The sequence below is a fragment of the Ammospiza nelsoni genome, chromosome 16 (genome assembly GCF_027579445.1).
Source record: "Ammospiza nelsoni isolate bAmmNel1 chromosome 16, bAmmNel1.pri, whole genome shotgun sequence".
In the NCBI taxonomy this organism is placed as follows: domain Eukaryota; kingdom Metazoa; phylum Chordata; class Aves; order Passeriformes; family Passerellidae; genus Ammospiza; species Ammospiza nelsoni.
In genome coordinates this window covers 2,756,517-2,775,216 of record NC_080648.1, presented here as the reverse complement: position 1 = coordinate 2,775,216, position 18,700 = coordinate 2,756,517, and the positions used below count along the sequence as shown (strand labels likewise).

Here is an 18,700-nt window from a genome sequence, read left to right as displayed (position 1 = left end):
TGCCCATCCTGGCAGTGTCCAAGTTGGGCTGGACAGGACTCGGAGCCACCTGGGCTGGTGGAAGGTGCCTGCCCATGGCAGGGGTGGGATGAGATGAGCTTTAAGGCCCTTCCAGCTCAAACCCTGCCATGATCCTGTGATTACTACTGGCCAAAGCCTCCACTGTGGGGTTTTTGCCACAGTGATTAACCCGGTGTTCCCCACTGCAGGTAGAGGTCACTCCTTCTCATCTGCCAGTGGTCCCAAGCAGAGGCTTTTCCTTTCCAGCCTTAACCTTCTCTTCCCTGAACCAATTTCTCTCTTTTTTTGAAATATTTCATCATGGATTCTAATGACTGCTTGTCTGTTCTTCTCTGCTGAAGTGGGGCACTCTCCCAGCTCAGCCTCCTGGCACCCAGCAGAGCTGGCACATCCCAGCCCATTCACACATCCCAATATTGATGCATTTTTGGGTGGGAGGCTGGCAGCAGGGGTGGATCCCCATGATGTGCAGTGATCCTCAGCCAGCTGTGAGTGCTCCTCATGAGGGTGCAGATGTGACAGACCCATCCCACATCTGTCATGCCAGCAGCTCATGAAAGCACAGCCCAGCCACGGATTTGGGACACAACCCAGAGCTTTAATGTGATCCATGATCCCAGCAGAAAAGGCTGTCTGCAGTAATTCCTTTGGGAATAACACTTTCCAAATGATTTGCACCCACATTACCCAGACAGGGATGTACCGTGCTGCATCTCTGCTGTTTGCTTGCATTACTTATGAGAAAATCAGCTAAAACAGTGTCAAAAAAAACTTCCTCAAGTCGAGCTAGAACATTTACTGCTCCTCCTCCCTCCACGAGGCCTGCTGTCTTTTCAAAGGAAGGAGTTCAATGGCTTGACATGTTTGTTTGTGACAAACCTACAGTGGCTGTTACTCATTTCCTTGTTATCTTGTAGGTACTTACAAAGAGTTCTTTTATCTGCTTCAGTATTTTTCCAGGAACTGAAATTAAGCTAACTGTTTTATAATTCTCCAGCTCTTCTTTTTTCTCATCATTAAAGACAGGCGCTATTTTAGCTCCCTTCCAGTCTTCTGGAAGCTCCCTGATTCTCTACAAATTCCTCAGGAAAAAAAAAAAAGTCTTGGGAAAAAAAAAAAAAAGCAGCCCTAACAGCTCTGAAGTTACTTAAATCAGGTCTCTAAGCATCTGTGGTGAATTTAATCAGGTCCAACCAACCTTAAAGCAGCTCATCTAAATGCTCCCTCTGTGTTCCTTCCCTCTGTTCGTCTCAATTCCTTCCCCTTCCTGGCCAGTGCTGGCTCTGTGTGGGACGCCTGATTGCCACTGATTTGTAGGAAAGACACCAGCACAGAAAAAGGTATTCAGCCTAAACGTTGTGTTGGCTCCTCTCTCACCTCATCACCTTCAGATCCCCATCAAATAATTCCTGTCTTGGGCTTTTCCCCATGTTTCTGGTGGGGAAATATTGTGGTGGTTTTTTCTTGCTCTTGGTGGTTGTGTTTCATTCCCCTCTCTTGCCCCTTGAACTCTCCACTCCACTCCTCGGTAATCACACCAAAGAAGGATTTGGTGGAAGGATTTGGAGCGGGATAATGATGTGGCTTAATGGCTGCTGGCAGGGAGCTGCTCTGAGCTGAGGCAGAGCTGGGGAGGGAGAGTGTGAACTGGGGTCTTGGAAAGGCTTAACGAGGTGAATCCTGAGGATGGGAGCTGGGGTCAGGCCAGGGGCTGGCAAGGGAGGGAGGATGTGGCTCTGTGCTGGGCAGGGATGCCATCAGAGAGGCTTTGGGGTGGCCTTGGCCACGCGAGACTCTGGGGCTGTGTTGGGAACCTGCCAAGTGGGGATCCCTGGTCAAGGGTGGGAACAGTGATTCAGGAGGCTGTGCTGATGGGCGGGACTTTTCCAGAGGTGTCCTGACATGGGAGGGGACACCTGGGTGGCAGACGAGGCTGGGACAGAGCTGTGGGGGGAGTGATGGGTTGGGGCAGCACAGGGACCGTGCAAAGTGTGCTCCCTACATGTGATGGGGAGCTCTTGGCTGGGATGGACCCTGCTGTTGAGTGTGCCAGGACGGCTCTGGGGGCTGAGGATGGGGTCAGGTTGGATGTCCCCACCCTTTGCTTTCACCTGTCAGGTGGGTGATGCAACATCTTCTCTCTTGCCTGCAGTTACCTCATCGCCGAGTGACGTTCTCTGCAGCCAGCCAGGCTCAGGACCTGCAGGACCCCTCCCAGCACAGCTACTACGACAGCGGGCTGGAGGAATCCGAGACCCCCAGCAGCAAATCTTCATCAGGGCCCCGCATCGGGCCCCTGGCCCTGCCCGAGGACCACTACGAGCGCACCACGCCCGATGGCAGCATCGGGGAGATGGAGCACCCCGAGAACGGTACGTGCCCGCCCGCGCGCCTGTCCCCTCCCTGGCACTGTCCCCGAGGCTTCTGGCCCTCCATGATCCCTGTCCCCAGTGTGGGTGACGTGGGAGCTTGGCTGGGACACGCTCGGCTTGGTGGGGATGAGGATGGAGAAGAGGGAAGGCTCAGAGCAAGGGAGCAGCAAGAGGGGTGAGGAGGGGACAGGTGGGTGAGGGAGGGGAGGTCTGGTCGTGCTGGGGGAAGGGAGGAGTCAAGGAGACAGGTGGGTGGGGCAGAGGACAGGTGGGTGGGGCAGGAGATGGGTGTGGCAGGAAGCAGGTGGGTGTGGCTGGAGATGGGTGTGGCAGGAGATGGGTGTGGTGGGGCAGATGGATTTGGCCCAGAATGGTGGTCTGAGATGGCAGCACCACCATTGAGCAGAGGGGCTGTATGCCAGCCCATGGGGAGCTCGTGTGCTGCACTCAGGGGTCCCCTGGTTGCCCGTCCCCACCTCAGGGGGATTGGGGTGTGCTGGAGCTCCCCGTGTGTGTTTGGGGTCGGAGCTATGGGAGGTTCCAGGGGGCAGAGCAGGTTTAGTGGCACTGGCTGGGCTCAGGAGATCCGTGGAGCGGAGGCTCATCGAGTGTGGTGGTGATGGTGGCAAACCCCAGAGAGACATTTGCCTTCACCTTGCCCCTCAGGTCACCTCCCCGCGGGGTCCAGCTTTCCCTGGGTACCCTGGGGGTGTCTGTGGTGTCACCACCAGAGAGCTGCTTCCCCGCAGTCGTGCTGCTCATGCTGCCCCTGTGCTGCCCCCTGGCTGCAGCCCACCCACCCCCCGGCTGTCTTCTCTGGCCAGCTCCCGTTGCTTCCTTGGATTTGGCTCTGGCTGTGCACATAACATCTTCTCTCCTGTACCTGCTGCCTTCTGTGCTCATGTCCCCAGGGGAGGTGGCTGTGGAGGTGGCAGGGTCAAAGAAACTTCTGGGAGAGAAGAGGAGCAGGGAGCAGAGGGTTCTGCTGAAGTCTCCTCCTGTTTCTGGAAGCATCCTTTGCTTTGGGACAGGTGTGTGTGTGGTGGGAAGAGGCTGAGTGTGTGTTCAGATGGTTTTTAGGGAGCTGCAAACCTGCTGGGTCCCTCTGTTCTGGAAATGGACAGGTCTAGTGGAACATCCCTTCCCAATTCCCAGGTTATTCCTGGAGTAACCTCGAGTTCTCTGTGTTACAACCATTGGAGTGAGGCATGGTGGGGTTCCCAAATCCATCTGTTGCACCCTCCTGTCCATGAGTGTTGTGCAGATGACTTTCTCCCCAAAAGTGCCAGTCAGTCACCTGGGAAGAGCAGTTTGGAGCAGTTCCTGGAGCCCTGGCACATGGTAGCAGTACTCGGAAGAGAGGCTGGAAGGGTGGTGAGCAAGGAGATGCCCCATGGATGAGCTGAGGGACACAGTGAGGTAGTGGGGGTGATGGTTCTGGAAGAGGAAAGGTTGAGCCCTGGAATGTGACAGGAAACTCAGGGATGATGAGGGAGGAGCAGGGCTAAAAGTAGAAACAGGGGAGAGAGAGGAGCACCTGGGAGGTGGAGGGCAGAGAGGGTTGTCTTGGGATTTTCCTTGGAATGTTCGTTGTGTGCCCGGCTGGATGGGCAGAGGTGAGCAAGGCCAGGGGACATGGCCTGGAGATGCCAGGGATGGCTCCCTGCCCACAGCATCACAAACCTGCCCTGCAAACCAGCTCCCTGTCTTGGCACAGGGTGCCCTGTGGGTGCTCACCTGCCAGGAGAGCAGGAATCACCCCACACCCAGATCCCTGTGTGGTACAGACCCTGCGGAGTTATTCCCAGGAATAACCACAACCCTGCTCCGCTCTCCATCCCCCAGAATGTCCTGCCTTGTCTCCCTTCCCATGGCAGGGGTTGGGAATCAGGCTCCAGTGGCTCCAGCATCTGTCCTGATGCCAGAGGACATCCTGTGCTGGGTGCAGAGGCCATGGCAGGGCAAGGCTCTTGGGATCCCCCAGCATTATCGCGAGCTGGTCCTGGTGCTGTGCAGATAATCTGGCACAGCAGTTCAGGGGGGACCTGAGGAGCTGGGCTCAGGGTCGTGATCCTCTAAGCAGACTGTGAGGGCATCCTGGCACTGGGACAGGCAGTTTGGGGATTAGGAGGCACTGGGGTGTTAGAGCAGCTCACCAGAGTTGTGTTTGCTCTGTCCCCTGCCTGAGGTGTGGCACATTCACATCTGTGCTTCCAGCCAGACCTTGTTAGTCCCGAGAAGCATCATGGCTTGTTCCTGCAAAGGTTCTCCAGTGATGTGGGACCATTGTGACCTTTTGGGGACCGTCCCACCATGTCCTTGCCTTGGCTGCATCAGCAGCCCCAGCCCCTCAGAGAGCTCAGATGTTGGGTTTTTGGGCAGACTGAGCTGTTCCTGACCTTCTGTTAAACCACAGAGCCGCGCTGATCCCGCACCCCCATCCCGTGGCACGAGCGGCAGGCTGACACCACTGTGCATTTTCTCAGCTTTCATCTGGTTATAAATATCCAACATAACAGGGCTTCCATTGCTTTCTCCAGGAGATTATCCCTGCAGCCGAACCAATCTGATAAGCAAGTATGCAAGGCTATTTATAGCGTTTCAACTGAAGACAGTTCCATGCCTTTTCTTTGTAGATGGTTCTTCACTTGATTAACACACATCTCAGTGTCCTCCTTTTTTGGACCCTTTCTGCTGTGCAGACTGCAGTGAAATGCTGTATTGCAGGGGCTGAGCCAGGCCCTTTGCAGGAGGAATTACGCTGGTTCTGGTGAAGACTTCTCCGGGAGCTTGGCACTGACGTGGCAGCTCCTCAGTCATCCCAGGCGTTTGTCATCCCTGCTATTTTCCCTCTCTGCCCACTGTTTCCTCCCCAACATTTCCCTGTGCTGTTCCCCACCTTGGTGGGGCCTGCTGAGCTGGGAATGAAGCTCAGGCTCCCACTTGGCCACCCGGTGCTTTTCCCAAAGACATCTGTTCCCCCCGGATCCCAGATTTGCTTTGGCTGGAAGGAGCCTGGGAATGCTGGTGCTCCATGGGGGCTCTGCCCTGCCATAATGCACGGAGGGCTTGGATGGGGACAGTGCCAGTCACTCTCAATCAGCCATCAAGGGAATTTAACAGGATTTCAGGACCAAATATGAGAAATTTGGGAGTTGTTACACGGAGCTTGTTTTCCTTCCATCCCTGTGTGGTGCAAGTGTATCTGAGATTGTGTTTTATTGGATGAGGCATTTCTGATTCATGTTTTTCCACCCCCAAAATCTGTTTTATGGCTGTTATTTAAAGTGACGACCCCATGCCATTTTTAATGCATGCAGTTACAACTGTGCTCTGAGTATGGAATAAAAAACCACCTCATGAGCTTTCCCAACACTCTCAGTGCCGTAGGATCTGCTCTTCCCAGATGTTCATGAGTTTATCCTCACAGTTCCAGGGAAGAAACTCCGCCATAGGTGGGGAATGAAATAGGAAATTGCAATTTGCATTTTTCTGAGGTGTCTGCTCGCTCTGGGTCACCCTGGATGAGCTGGCAGCTCCTTCCTTTGCTGTTGGGATCCTGGTGTTCCAGAGGCACGGGGCAGGAATCTGGCTGCTCCCAGGTGCCAGAGCCCAGGCTGCTGCTGGCATCCGAGGTGGGAGCAGAGCTTGGCTTTGGGACTTTGTGGCAGAGCAGGTTTCAAGCCCTCCTGCCTGGTTCAGGCTTTGCTAAGCCCAGCCTTGTCCTGGTGCTGTCTGAGCCCCTCCCAACACCCCGGCACTGCTGGAGTGGATGGATGGAGATTCCACTATCCAGGTTTGGCTGCTGGGCTCAATAAAACCCCCACCCCCGTCCAGGTTTTGCTTTGTTTCAGGGAAGATTTAAGGGATGCACCGCAAAGGAAGAAGAAGCAGCTTGTCTTACCTGTGTGTGGCATGGTCATGAAATCCCAGCCTGTGATTCTGCTGGAAGCATCCCTTTTAGGAATTGCCCACTTGTTTAGCACAGTGTGTGAGACCCCAGGTGAGCCCTCCCAGAGGAAGGTCCTCTCTGCCCCCAGTTTTACCAGTCTACACTTAAACTCTGCCTCAGCTCCTCCCATCTCTTCCCACTGAGTCCCACAACACCAGAATTCCCTCTCCTGGTGCGTACTTGGAGATCCCATTCAGGCAACTCAACATTTAAAGATGTCTTTGAGAGAAAACTGAGTCAAGTCCCTCCCTGTAAGCAGAGCCAAGGCAAGGGATTTTGGCAGCTGGGTGTCTCTTCCTCCCTCCCACCCTTCCTCGCGCTCCTCCCAGCCATTGCCATCTGCTCCTGCCACCACCACAGACCTGCAGCCTCCTTCCTGGGCAGCAGCAACATCTGGCACATCTTGCATGTGTGCGGTGCTTTTTGGCAACCCTTGCAGAGGCAGCCTGGGGAGAAGTTTCCCTCCTCCTCTCTACTAATTTCTGATTATAGTTCAATCCTTCCTTTCCTCCAGTTCATTTTCCTCTCTGCATGGTCTCCAGTTTGTCCACAAGCTTTTGGTAGGCTGGATGTGTCCAGGTGATGTCCCACAGCCCCCCAGCAGCACTTGGAGATATCCACAGCAGCTCCAGGTGCAGGGATGATGTGTCTGGGAGTGTTTGTGTTCACAGTGTGACCATGGCATAGAATCGTGGCTGCACCTGGCTGTGTGTGCACCCTGCAGTGCCAGGGATCAGGGAATGGTTTGGATGGAGAGGACCTTAAAGCCCATCCAGTCCCACCTGCCATGGGCAAGGACACCTTTCCCTACCCCAGAGTGCTCCAGCCCAGCCTTGGGCACTGCCAGGGATCCAGGGGCAGCCACAGCTGCTCTGGGCACCCTGTGCCAGGGCCTGCCCACCCTCACAGGGAACAATTCCTAATTCCCAATATCCCATCAATCCCTGCCCCTGGCAGTGGGAGCCATTCCCTGTGCCCTGTCCCTCCATCCCTTATCTCCAATCCCTGTCCAGCTCTCCTTCAGGCCCTGGAAGGGCTCTGAGCTCTCCCTGGAGTTTTCTCAATGCTGGGCACCCCCAATTTTGAGCTCCTTGAGAAGGTGGATGGCACAGAGTACTCCCGAGCCAACCATCCTCTTTTCCTGCTCACCACAAGGATGGATTTGCAGCCCTGGGCAGTCGCTGCCTCCTGCCTCTGCTTTAGTACCAGTCATGAGCTGCTTTTTAAGGTTCTCACTGCGATTGTTGTTCAGTTCCTCGCAGCCAACAGATGGGACAAAAAATTACATTCTGTCTCCTTCCCTGGCACAGAGACTCCTCTAGATCTTAAAATCTATTCTCTTTTTCCTACATTATCTCTAAATGTCCCTTTTGTCTTGCAGAAAGAGTTCCAGGCACATTTGCAGTCTGTGGAGTTGGGTTTTTTCTCAAATGTACCATGCAGCACTTCTGCTTTTTTGAAGAGGCTGAGGGATGCCTTGGGGTGGGCTTTGTCTGGGATGTGGGATTCCAGCTAGATCCGTGCCATTCCTGGTCTTTGCTGACTAGGATCCATCAGGTCACACAGCTGGGCTGGGGTCTGGCTGCTGCTTGGGCTCCTCTCTAGCTGAGACATTGTGGGTTTGGGGTTTTTGTTACTGATCTTCGGCCCTTTTTAACACTTCAGGGCTGGAATTCCTTTTCTCCTGACCAGCAGTTCCCACTGCTGCCTGGGTTTAGGGTGTCCACATTCTTTGTGACCATGTTCTGCTCGTCATCTGCCTCTGAAAATTCTTTCTGTGTCCCTCAGTGATCCTCTTCTTCTGCAGAAGAAATCGGGGGCTTCTCTCCTTTCCATACTTAATGTCGGTTCATCCCCAAAACCAGCTCCTGGTTTGCTTAATCACTGCTGGGAAAAGATTTTTATCAGGACAGACAACATCCAGTAGATTGCAAATGGCCCTGGATTACCCCATCCCAGTTTCAACATTTCTGCCTGAGCTGTAATTCCAGCCCTATTTCCTTATTTTCCCTGTTTTCCAGTGGCTGTGTCTGGGCAGACTCTGATGCCAGAGCTGCTCAGGGCAGGGCTTTGTCCTGCCATGCCAGCCAGGTGACCTTCCTTAATTGTCCCCAGAGCCCAGGGTAAGCAGGGGACGCTGCTCCCCTGCCCCAGGAGCAAGCACATTGCTCCCAGCTCCAGACACTGCCTTTAATCCTCTCAAGACCTTCTAAGAAGGCTGCTCCTCGCTTCAGACGTTGTCCAAAATAGCTGCAATAATTTATCTGCCTCTCCTGCCTCACAGGATTATGTGGTAGCACACACACAAGGCTGTCCTCGAGTTCTCCAAAGATCCTTGGCGGATCCTGGGCATCTTTAGAGGAGTTATTTGTAGAACCCAAATTTCCCTGTTGGATTCTGGTTGCTTTTTACCCCTTTTCTGTCCCTGAGCCCACATGGTGTGATTGTGAAAGGTCCAGGCAGTGCAGTCACTCAGAGTCAATGTCCAAGAGACAAAAACTCTGTATTTCAGTGGGAAGGTGCCTTCTCTTGGAGCATACCCAGGTCCCCATGGCTCTGTGTGTACCTGCTGCATTCAGGGTTGTATTTTGGGAGTTTCTTGCTGGTCCTTCCCATCCTGGGCTGGGCTGGGATTTCTTCCATCCCCCCTTGCAGTCTGTGGCAAGCTGGTGGAAATCCATGAATGCCCTCTTGCTTGTGTTATGTCCATCACATTCCTCCTACTCTGAATTTATTGGGCTGAGATAATTCCATCCTTTCTCCTGCTCTTTATTCCTCTTTCCCTCTGGATGCCCTCCCCAGGATGCTGCTGTCCCTGTGCGTGGCAAGGTGAGCCTGCCCTCACTGTGTGGATTTTCTGGGCAATCCTGCAGAGACCCCAGGCCTGGGGAGCAGCTGGGAGCTGCTGACCCCAAGCTCACCCTGTTCCTTGGAACCACTCTTGGGCTTGGTCAGCTCCATGGCAAACTTTGAGACTTTCCTTAAGGGAATAAGCTACACACAGATGGGAATGTGGAAGTTTTTAGCTAAGAATTATAAATGAACTCGCTGAGGGAAGGCGGCTTCTTCTGTCCCAGGGAAGGGATGATTTCCCATCTTCCCAAGGGAGGCCAAACTGTGTCATGGAACTCCTCCAGTCCAAGGCAGGAACGTTTTCCATCACATTCCACCTCAGCAGGCTTGGGAAAAGGTTCTCACCTGGCAGAACATGACCCCAGTGGCATTCAAACAGGAACCCAACCCACACAGGACTTGGTATTTTCCTTTTCCCTGGCAATGGTTGCAAATTCCGATGCAAATGCCCATGCAAATGGTCATGCACAGCTATTCTTATCTCTGGGCCAAATCTCAACATCCCTTCTTTGGTAGAAAGTAGATTTTCCAAAAATACTTTACGTCAGCTTCCAACTATTCATGTCTTCAGCTCGAGTTTGTTAAACCCGGCTCCAGGAAGAGTTTTCCGAATTAGATCTGCAATGGGAACGGGAGGGTGGGGCCCTTCTTTGCTTGTCCCACGTTCCTCTCCAGGGAGGACATTTCCTCGAAGTGAGGGGTTGGGTGAAGCTGCTTCAGGCTCTTCTTTTGTGTTTCCCAGACCATTTTAAAATGAACACTTGAACTTGGGCTGCCGTTTCTTTGGACAGGTGAGGACAGCCAGGAAATGGGAATGATGATTTCTCCTGAGCCACAATGCTCTGTGTGTTTTGGGAGCACACCTGTCCCTCCTGGCTGGCTCACCCCTGTCCCTGGGCCATCCTGCTATCCCAGCACGGCTCCATGGTCAGCTGGACAGGGGAGTGACCAGGCTGAGGTTTTGCTGGGTCACATTTTTTTGGTCAATTTTGCTCTCCAGACAGAGCAGTTTTCCCACCCTGCCTGCTCTGTGGCTCCACAAAGAGCTGAAGTTGCAGGAAGCTGGGATACTGCGGGAGGCAGGGATTCTGAGCTTGGCATTCAGCTTTAGAACACGTCTAAACCAGAAAAAGCCACTGAGTGTAAAAGCAACAGACAGGCAGGATCCCTCAGCAGCCCCAGACTATTTGTTGTTTTCAAAGACCTGCTTCCTTAGAAAGCTCCTTTTGAAGTAATTTGACGTGCCATTTCCAGCTCCTGTGTGATCTACCGCAGTTATTCCCCTTTATCTGCCTCCCAATGCTCCGTAATGTCTCCATAAACCTGCCTGGCACTGCCTCTGCCCGTGCAAGGCACCTGCATTAGCGTGGGATTTAAACTTAATGCCAGAGGAGCTTACAAACTCTCCCATTTGAGCTTCTCGTGGACTCCACACTGCGGTTTCTTTCTCATAAAAATAGCAGGTGGCTGAGTTTGAAGGATCGGTCAGGTGTGGATCCCTCACATGGAAAATCCCTCTCGCCGGCAGGAGATAGAGGATAAGGGATTCATCCCTGTCCCTGCTGAAATCAATGGGAGCTTTGCTGTTGAGACAGGTCAGGTGTCAGTCTCAGTTGCTGGCTCTTCCCTGGGATTTGCTCCTTTGTGCTGTCACCATTAAAGAATCTCTCTTCCTGTCTCTTCCCACGGGCTCTCATCCATCCTGGTTTGAAGTCCCCTCCGTTAAGTGGCTGGAACGCCTGCGCTCCGCTTGCCCGGCAGAGAGGACACTCCATAAATCTGCCATTAGTCATGGATGTGCTGAGCCATCCAGGGCCAGGCTGCTGTGCCTCAGAGGTTATCAAACCGTGGCAGCCCCTGCGTTTGCCTCTCCTTCCCCAGGGCTCCGTTCCCTGCCAGCATCCAGGGCTCATTTCCCGGGAGCTGAGGCGGCCACGCTTTGCTCAGGGACACCACAGCGGCCACGTGGGGCTCTGCCCTTGTTCCCTGGCCAGTGTGGCTGGAGCTGGGCTCCCTTTCCAGCTCCTCTGAGCAGGACAAGAAGCTTCCAATGAGTAGGAATGGGGGAATTTATGTGTGGGTGGCCAGAAGGCTCCATTTTCCCAGCAGAGACATGCAGGGACATTGTCTGTGTGTGTTGTCCCCAACGGGGTGAAGAGGGGCTTGTGCCTCTGAACGGGGTACAAAGCTCCCAAATGATCCCTGTGAGGCATTTCAGCCTCAATCCTCATGGAAAAGGAGGGCTGAACCTCACTGGTGGAAGAATGGAACCTCACAGGGTGTCATGGACACCGAGTCCTACCTGGATACTCCTTCCCCAAAAACAAACATCCAGACCTCTTTCCTGGTCTTGGGGGACAAGAACAGGGAAGGATCCCCCCAAAGTGCTCTGTTCCAGGGCTCTTGTCTGGCAGGGAGCTCACGTCAGAATGAGCTGGATGATGAGGACTCTGCTCGTGGTAGCTCTTGGACATGCTTGGATTTACACTTGGCGCCTTTACTCTGGTGTGATACTGGTGTTGGGCTAAAATAATATCATTTTTCCAATAATTTGGGGGAGACTGGCTGTGAATCAGGAATAAATCAGCTCAGGTGGCCCATGGGTGAAACCTGTGACTCTCCTGTAGTCTGTGTTCTGTATCACTCAGGTATAAAATGTTCTTCCAGGGATGAACCCTCTGGACAAGAGGCTGGGTAAGGGATGCAGCAGGGAAGAGCAGGGTGCTGGAATGCACAGGTTCCTGAGAACAGCAGTTCTCAGTCAGCTGTGTGTGTCTGGGTTGGTACAACCTGCCTGGACGTGAGGAAACAAGGAGGAGGAGGAGGGGGTCAGGATGTGATCCCTGCTCAGGGATGTCGGAATGGCTGTCGTGTTGTTTTATCGCTGCCGAGGAAAGAGAAAATGGAGCAGGGAATGCAAAATGACAGAGAGTGAGGAGATGTGATATTTGCTTGATGTATTTTGCTGGTAATTAGTGTAATGCCAATTAGACAGAAGTAATCTTTTTTTTTTTTCCCTTCTTCAGCTGTATAAATTATTGCTGGAATATATGCCAGCTCAAACTGAGATATTAAACTCAGAGTGATGTGGAGATCTGTGCTCCTTGAGGATCTCTAGATGAAATTACCCAGACAACAGGGATCTTGACAAAAGTAAGGCTGACTCTATCCAGAAAGAAAACGAATCAAAGCCAAAGGAATTTTTGTATTCCACGTCTGGCGTCTTGCTGCTTATTAGCCACACAGGAAGGGGCCTCCACAGAGATGCAGCAACATCAGTGAGAAAAGGCAAATATCTTGCCTTTCCTGCAAACAATGCCACTTGCAGGCTATTGTTCCCCTATCAGCCTCCCTGAGGAGCAGATCCCGAGTCCTTCCCGTGCTGGGGCTGCAGGTAAACCCAGTCGCCCCCGCGCATCCCATTTGTCATTCCCCGAGCCCTGTTTGCTCCCGCACCGGGACAGCAGCGCTGGGGCTGTTTCGCCTCCGGGTCCCCCGGGACGAGGAGCTCTTTAATGATGATGTACGGCTTCCTTCAAAGGGTCAATTGCTGGCCAGGACCTCTCCAATCGCAGATCCCTCGGAGCTGTGTACCTGGGCACAGATGCTGCTTTGCTCCATGCCTCCTTGCATGAGGAGCAGACCCACTCTTGCCGTCTCCTCCCTTTGGAAAAATAACTGCAAAAAATTATGCCCGTGGACCAATTCTGGAAATTTTCATCCATCTCTGTTTTATTGTGAAACTCAAATCATCTCATGCTCATCCTGCTGCTCCCTGGTGCTGTGCTCTGGGCACATCTCCCTCTGACATGGGGGGGGGATGATGTATCCCGCTTGTCCTGCCTGGGTTTCAGGATTTTGTAATCCTCGCTGACTCTTTAAAGCGTGTTTTATTCATGGCAGCCTTTAGGACTGCCTCTGGCAGGCCTTCCTTGAGTGGTGCAAACTTTATTGCATCTCTCCTCCAGCAGCCTGTAAACTGCAGCACCCAGGGGTAGCTGGAGGTTGATATTCCCTATCGGAAGCGATTTTCTGTCTTTTCCCTGCTTTCCCGCAAGGGCTTCTTGCTGCCATCCTAAAAACAAACACAGGGCACAGCAAAATTCATCAGGATCAGGGTTTTTTCCCAAATGAGCCATCACCAGGCTGTCCTGTTCCTAAACATCCCCATATTCTGTGTTTGCTCCTTCAGCCGGAAGCTTTGGTGCTTTGGTGCTGATCCCTCTTGCTTTACCAGGAGAGGGGGATTTCTCCTCAATCCTGGCCATCTGAGAAGGGGATTTCTCCCTTATCCTGGCCATAAGGGCAGCAGATCCTTTCAGTGCTTGGTGGGGAATCACATTAGGAGGGCAAATGCTGCAATTCAAGGCCCGGGGTTGATTCTTTGGGGTGAATTTTGCCCGCACCACAGGAGGATGTGACCGGTGCTGCTCGTGCCACGTGCCAGCCACAAACCCTCTCCCCGTGGTGCTCCCACTGCAGATTTTCAGCCTCACAGTCTGTGGGCGTTTGAGGCGTCAATAAGGAGCGTTTTTAGCTGCTTTGTGGCACGGCTGCACTGCAGAAAAAGGGGCTGGGCAGCCCAGGGGTTCGGTCTCTGGATCTTAGAGCAATCGGCAGAGAAACGGCCCCATTTGATGTGGGATCATTCCCTGGCTGTATCCCTGCTCTAACACTCCCAGGAGTGCTGTGTGATGGATTTCAGGTGGGTTTGGCTCCCCCGGGCTGGGTTTGGGATCCAGGGCTGTGTGTGCCTCCAGCAGGGACAGCACAGCCCAAGAGCCTCACCCTGCACTGAGCACCCATCCCCTGATCCTTCCCACAGCCACCAAAAATTCCAGCAGGGATCTGCCTCTTCCCCCTGGGTGTCTGCAGGACAGGCTCAGGACAGGCTGTAAGGGAGCTGCAATGATCTGGGGGTGCTCCCCTTTCCAGGAAAGATCCGTGGCAAGGAAACAAAGCGTCCACATGCAAATCCACGCTGTCATTTCCTCTGCCGGTTTCCTTGGGGTTTGGCTTGACTCTCTTCCAAGGGCTCTTCCTTCTCCCTGCTCTGCTTCCCTCTGAGTGGTCTCGGTTCCCTTTGTTTGCAGATCCCCTCCTTGAGAGGAGCCCTTTTCATAAACTTGTGGGGTTTTTGTCACTTAAACACCTCCCTGACTTCAAAGGCCGGGAACAGCACTTGGCTCTGCGGCTCCCGGCCCCCCTGCGCCCACCATTTCCCCCCATCCATTGTCCTGCCAGGGAAGGATTATTAAATTGTTGATGGAGCTGAACAATGGTTTTGTTCAAAGGCAGACATGCGAACGCCACTTCTTTTCTCCTTGACACAAGAGCTTTAATACCCGGGAACAATGAGAGGCAGCCACCAAGGAGCAAACACTGGAGAGGACTCACAAAGCCAGGCTGGGATTCCCAAATCCCTGTGTGCATGAACTGGTGCTCCTTGGAGTGCTGTAGGTGAGGTGAGAGGCCTGGCCATGCTGAAAATTAATTAAAAATAATCCAATTATTGCCTGTTAATTCTGGCTTGTGTGATTAGGACATGAGCAGCGGGTGGGAGAGGACCACCCTTTGCACAGAATTACGGAATTAAGGTTGGAAATCTGAGATCATCAAGTCCAACTATTCCCCCAGCAGTGCCAAGACCACCACTAACCCCTGTCCCCAAGTGCCACATCCACATGTGAGACAGTGTCCACAGGGGTCTGAGGATGAGGGAAGAGACAAGGATCTGACTCCATGTTTCAGAAGGCTTGATTTATTATTTTATGATATATATTACATTAAAACTATACTAAAAGAATAGAAGAAAGAGTTTCATCAGAAGGCCAGATAAGAATAGAAAAAGAAAAATAATAACAAAAGCTTGTGGCTCGACAGAGAGTCCGAGCCAGCTGACTGATTGGCCATTAATAAAAAACAAGTCTATGAGATCAATCACAGATGTACCTGTTGCATTCCACAGCAGCATTTTGCTTTTTTTTTTTTTTTTTTGCATTTTGCTCCTGAAGCCTCTCAGCTTCTCAGGAGGAAAATTCTTAAAGAAAAGATTTTTCACAAAATATCATAGCTACACACATGGCTTTGAAATCCCTCCAGGGTGGCTCCACCACTGCCCTGCACAGCTCTGACCATCCCTGTGGGATGAAATGTTCCCTGATGTCCAGCTTAAAGCTCTCCTGCAGCAGCTTGAGCCCACTCATCCTGGGAGCAGCTCCTGATTTCCTCTCGTGTCAGGGAGTTGTGCAGAGCCACAAAGTGTCCCCTGAACCTCCTTTTCCCCATCTGAGCCCCTTTCCCAGCCCCTCCCTGGCTGGTGCTCCCGTTCCCAGCACAGCTCTGGCACTCGGGGCGTGCCGGGCACACACAAGGAGCAGCAGGAAAAGGAGGAAGGGGTCAGGATGTGATCCCTGGCTCCAGCCAGGCTGTGCCTCTGGAGCAGCTCTGCAGTGAGGATCCTGCCCTGCACAGCCTCAGCTCTGACATTTTGTGCTGCACAGGCTCCTTTCTGATGCCTTATCGCCTTAGCTGCTTTCCAGCACCACAGCTTCAATTTTCCATGCTGGGTTCCCCTCAGGTTGATTTCTCTTTCTGTTTTTCATGAGGTTTAGCCAAGCTGTTCCAGCTAGTTTTGGAGAACAAGCTGTGCTGCCTCAGCCCTGCTAACAAAGTGATTATGAAAATTTCCTTTCAAGATCCATTAGCTTAACCACGCTTTGGGAGGGAGGGCTGGGATTTGGCATGGGAGCTGCCAGCGGTGTTTGGGGGCTGCTTGTCCCAAAATGTGCTCTGAATGTACCTCAGAACACATCCCTGGGGAGCTGTGCCCACACTGCCCTGTGTGGCCTTCACATAACAGCAATCCCAGGGTTTATCCATTGGGGAATGGATTCCAACTGACACAGGAGATTTAGATTGGATATTAGGGAAAAATCTTTCCTTGTGAAGGTGGTGATGCCCTGAGCTTGCCCAGAGCAGCTGTGGCTGCCCCTGGATCCCTGGCAGTGCCCAAGGCCAGGTTGGACAGGGTATGGAGCAGCCTGGGACAGTGGAAGACGTCCTTCACCCCACCCCAAAAATGCCACCCTGTCCTGGTCACATCTCCCACCAGGGATGGGGGGACAGGGAGAGAACACAGTGCAGGGTCTGTGCGCTGCTGGTTCATTAATTCCAGCAAAATTCCAGCTCTGCCTGAGTGGGTAAAGCAGCATCAGACTTGAGAGGAAACGAGCCCAGAGGTGCCCAGGGGTGCCCAAGGAGGCCGTGGGCACCTGGCCTGGATCAAAACCAGTGTGGCAGCAGGACAAGGGCAGGGCCTGTCCCCTGTGCTGGCACTGCTGGGGCACCTCGAGGGCTGTGTCCTGTTCTGGGCCCTCATGGCCAGAGAGCCCTGCAGGGGCTGGAGCGTGTCCAGGGCAGGGAACGGAGCTGGGAAGGGGCTGGAGCCCCAGGAGAGGCTGAGGGAGCTGGGCAGGGGCTCAGCCTGGAGCAGAGGAGGCTCAGGGGGCCCTTGTGGCTCTGCACAGCTCCTGCCAGGAGGGGACAGCCGGGGGGGTCGGGCTGTGCTCCAGGGAACAGGGACAGGAGCAGAGGGAACGGCCTCAGGCTGGGCCAGGGCAGGCCCAGGGTGGGCACAGCAGGAATTTCCCCATGGAAAGGGGGCTCAGGGATTGGGAGGGGCTGCCCAGGGGGGTTTGGAGTGCCCATCCCTGGAGGTGTCCCAGGAAGGGCTGGAGGTGGCACTGAGTGCTCTGGGCTGGGGACAAAGAGGGGATCAGGCACAGCTTGGACTCTTTGATCCTGGAGGGCTTTTCCAACCTCAGTGATCCTGGGATTCCATGGGAGACCTGCTCTGGGGGTTCTGTGAGATGGAACCACTCTGAAGTGCCTCCCCCAAGGCCTTTCCTTGTCTCACTCCCAGGCTGTGACAGTGCCCAGGTCCCCCTGGAGCAGATCTGTCCCCACATCACCCATGCCTGGCACACTTTGGGATCCCTCACTGCCTCCCCAGTCCCAGCCAGCACACAGGGACTCTTCCTTTATCTCTTCTCCCTCTGATTGTCCTTCCCAGGGCCTGTTCTCCCTTCTCCTGCCCTTCCTGGTGCGCTGGCAGAGCTGCCTCAAGCTCCAGTGCCCTCGGTGATGAGCTGCTGGCAGCCAGGGCAGCAGGCTGCAGCTTTAATTAAATGATAAGGGCAGAGCCCCGGAAGTGGGTAGATAAGTGCACTGGTGTCTGCCACCACACTTGCCCAGGCTCTTTCTAATTAGCTTTGAGGAGCTCTGGAGAGGCAGATTAACCCTTGCAGGTGCTGGGATGCAGCAGGAGAAGGGTGCCCAGGCCAGCCCCAGGGATGCCAGGGTGGAATGCCATGGTTTGGGTGGGATGGGGCTGCAGGGGACCCTCTGTGCTGCCCCCAGCCCGGGGCAGAGGGGACAGGTCAGGGAGGATCAGAGCTGGCCTCTCACAGACTCAGGCACTTTCAGAGCTCAGGGATTATGTGCTTTGCTCCTCCTGGAAGGAGCATTTGCTGCTGTGCCATGTCCCTGCTGGGTGGGGGGACTGTCCCCAGCCCCACAGGGCACAGTCTTGCCATGGCTCAGCTCTCCAGCCCCTCTGGGACCATGACCAGGGATTCTCTGAGAACTGGTGACCTGGGGACATGGGGTAAGAGAACAATTGTGTGTCACCAAGCCCTGATAAAATGGACTGGCAGCTCCCCAGGACCTGGTGCCACCAGGGCCACTCCCTGTCCCTCACCCAGGTGCAGCTGACAGTGAAGCACACCAGAGGGCTGGGAAGGGCCCCTGGGCTGTGGGCACGGTGTCACCAGGGCAGTGAGTGCTCAGAGTGGCACTGGTGACACTGCTCCTGCTGGCATGGCCTCTTGTGGTCACCCTGGCTGGCAGCACAGGGCACCCACAGTGTGCCAGGGAGCTCTGGGGTGGGCACTCCTGTGTCCCCTGGGAGCTCTGGAATGGGCACTCCTGTGTCCCCAAGGAACTTTGGGACAACCATTCCTGTGTCCCCAAGGAGCTCTGGGACAGCCCATGAGGACAGCTCATGGGACAGCTCCCATGTCCCCAGGGAGCTCTAGGGTGGCCATTCCCTGTACCTAAAGAACTTTGGGAGAGCCATTCTCATGTCCCCAAGGTGGCCATTCCTGTGTCCATAGGGAACTCTGGGGTAGCCATTCCTGTGTCCATAGGGATCTCTGCCAATCTCATGTCCCCACGGAGCTCTGCCATTCCTGTGTCCCCAAGGAACTTTGGGAGAGCCATTCCCTGTCCCCTGGGAACTCTGTCATTCCTGTGTACCCAAGGAATTTTGGGATAGCCATTCCTGTGTCCCCAAGGAGCTCTGGGGTGGGCACTCCCATGTCCCCAGGGAGCTCTAGGGTGGCCATTCCCCAAGGAGCTCTGTGACAGCCATTCCCATATCCCCAAGCAACTCTGGGGTGGCCATTCCGTGTCCCCAGAGAGCTCTGTCACAGCCATTCCC

General features: G+C 54.0%; 1 protein-coding gene across 3 annotated transcripts in view; it reads left to right on the top strand.

Moving 5' to 3' along the window:
- PCDH1 (protocadherin 1) overlaps positions 1–18,700 on the top strand; it is a 56,492-nt gene that overhangs the window by 27,055 nt on the left and 10,737 nt on the right. For all 3 annotated transcript variants that reach the window (XM_059483774.1, XM_059483772.1, XM_059483775.1), the window contains exon 4: positions 2,174–2,393. In XM_059483774.1, the coding sequence (XP_059339757.1) occupies positions 2,174–2,393 (220 nt within the window). The remainder of the gene's footprint in view (positions 1–2,173; positions 2,394–18,700) is intronic.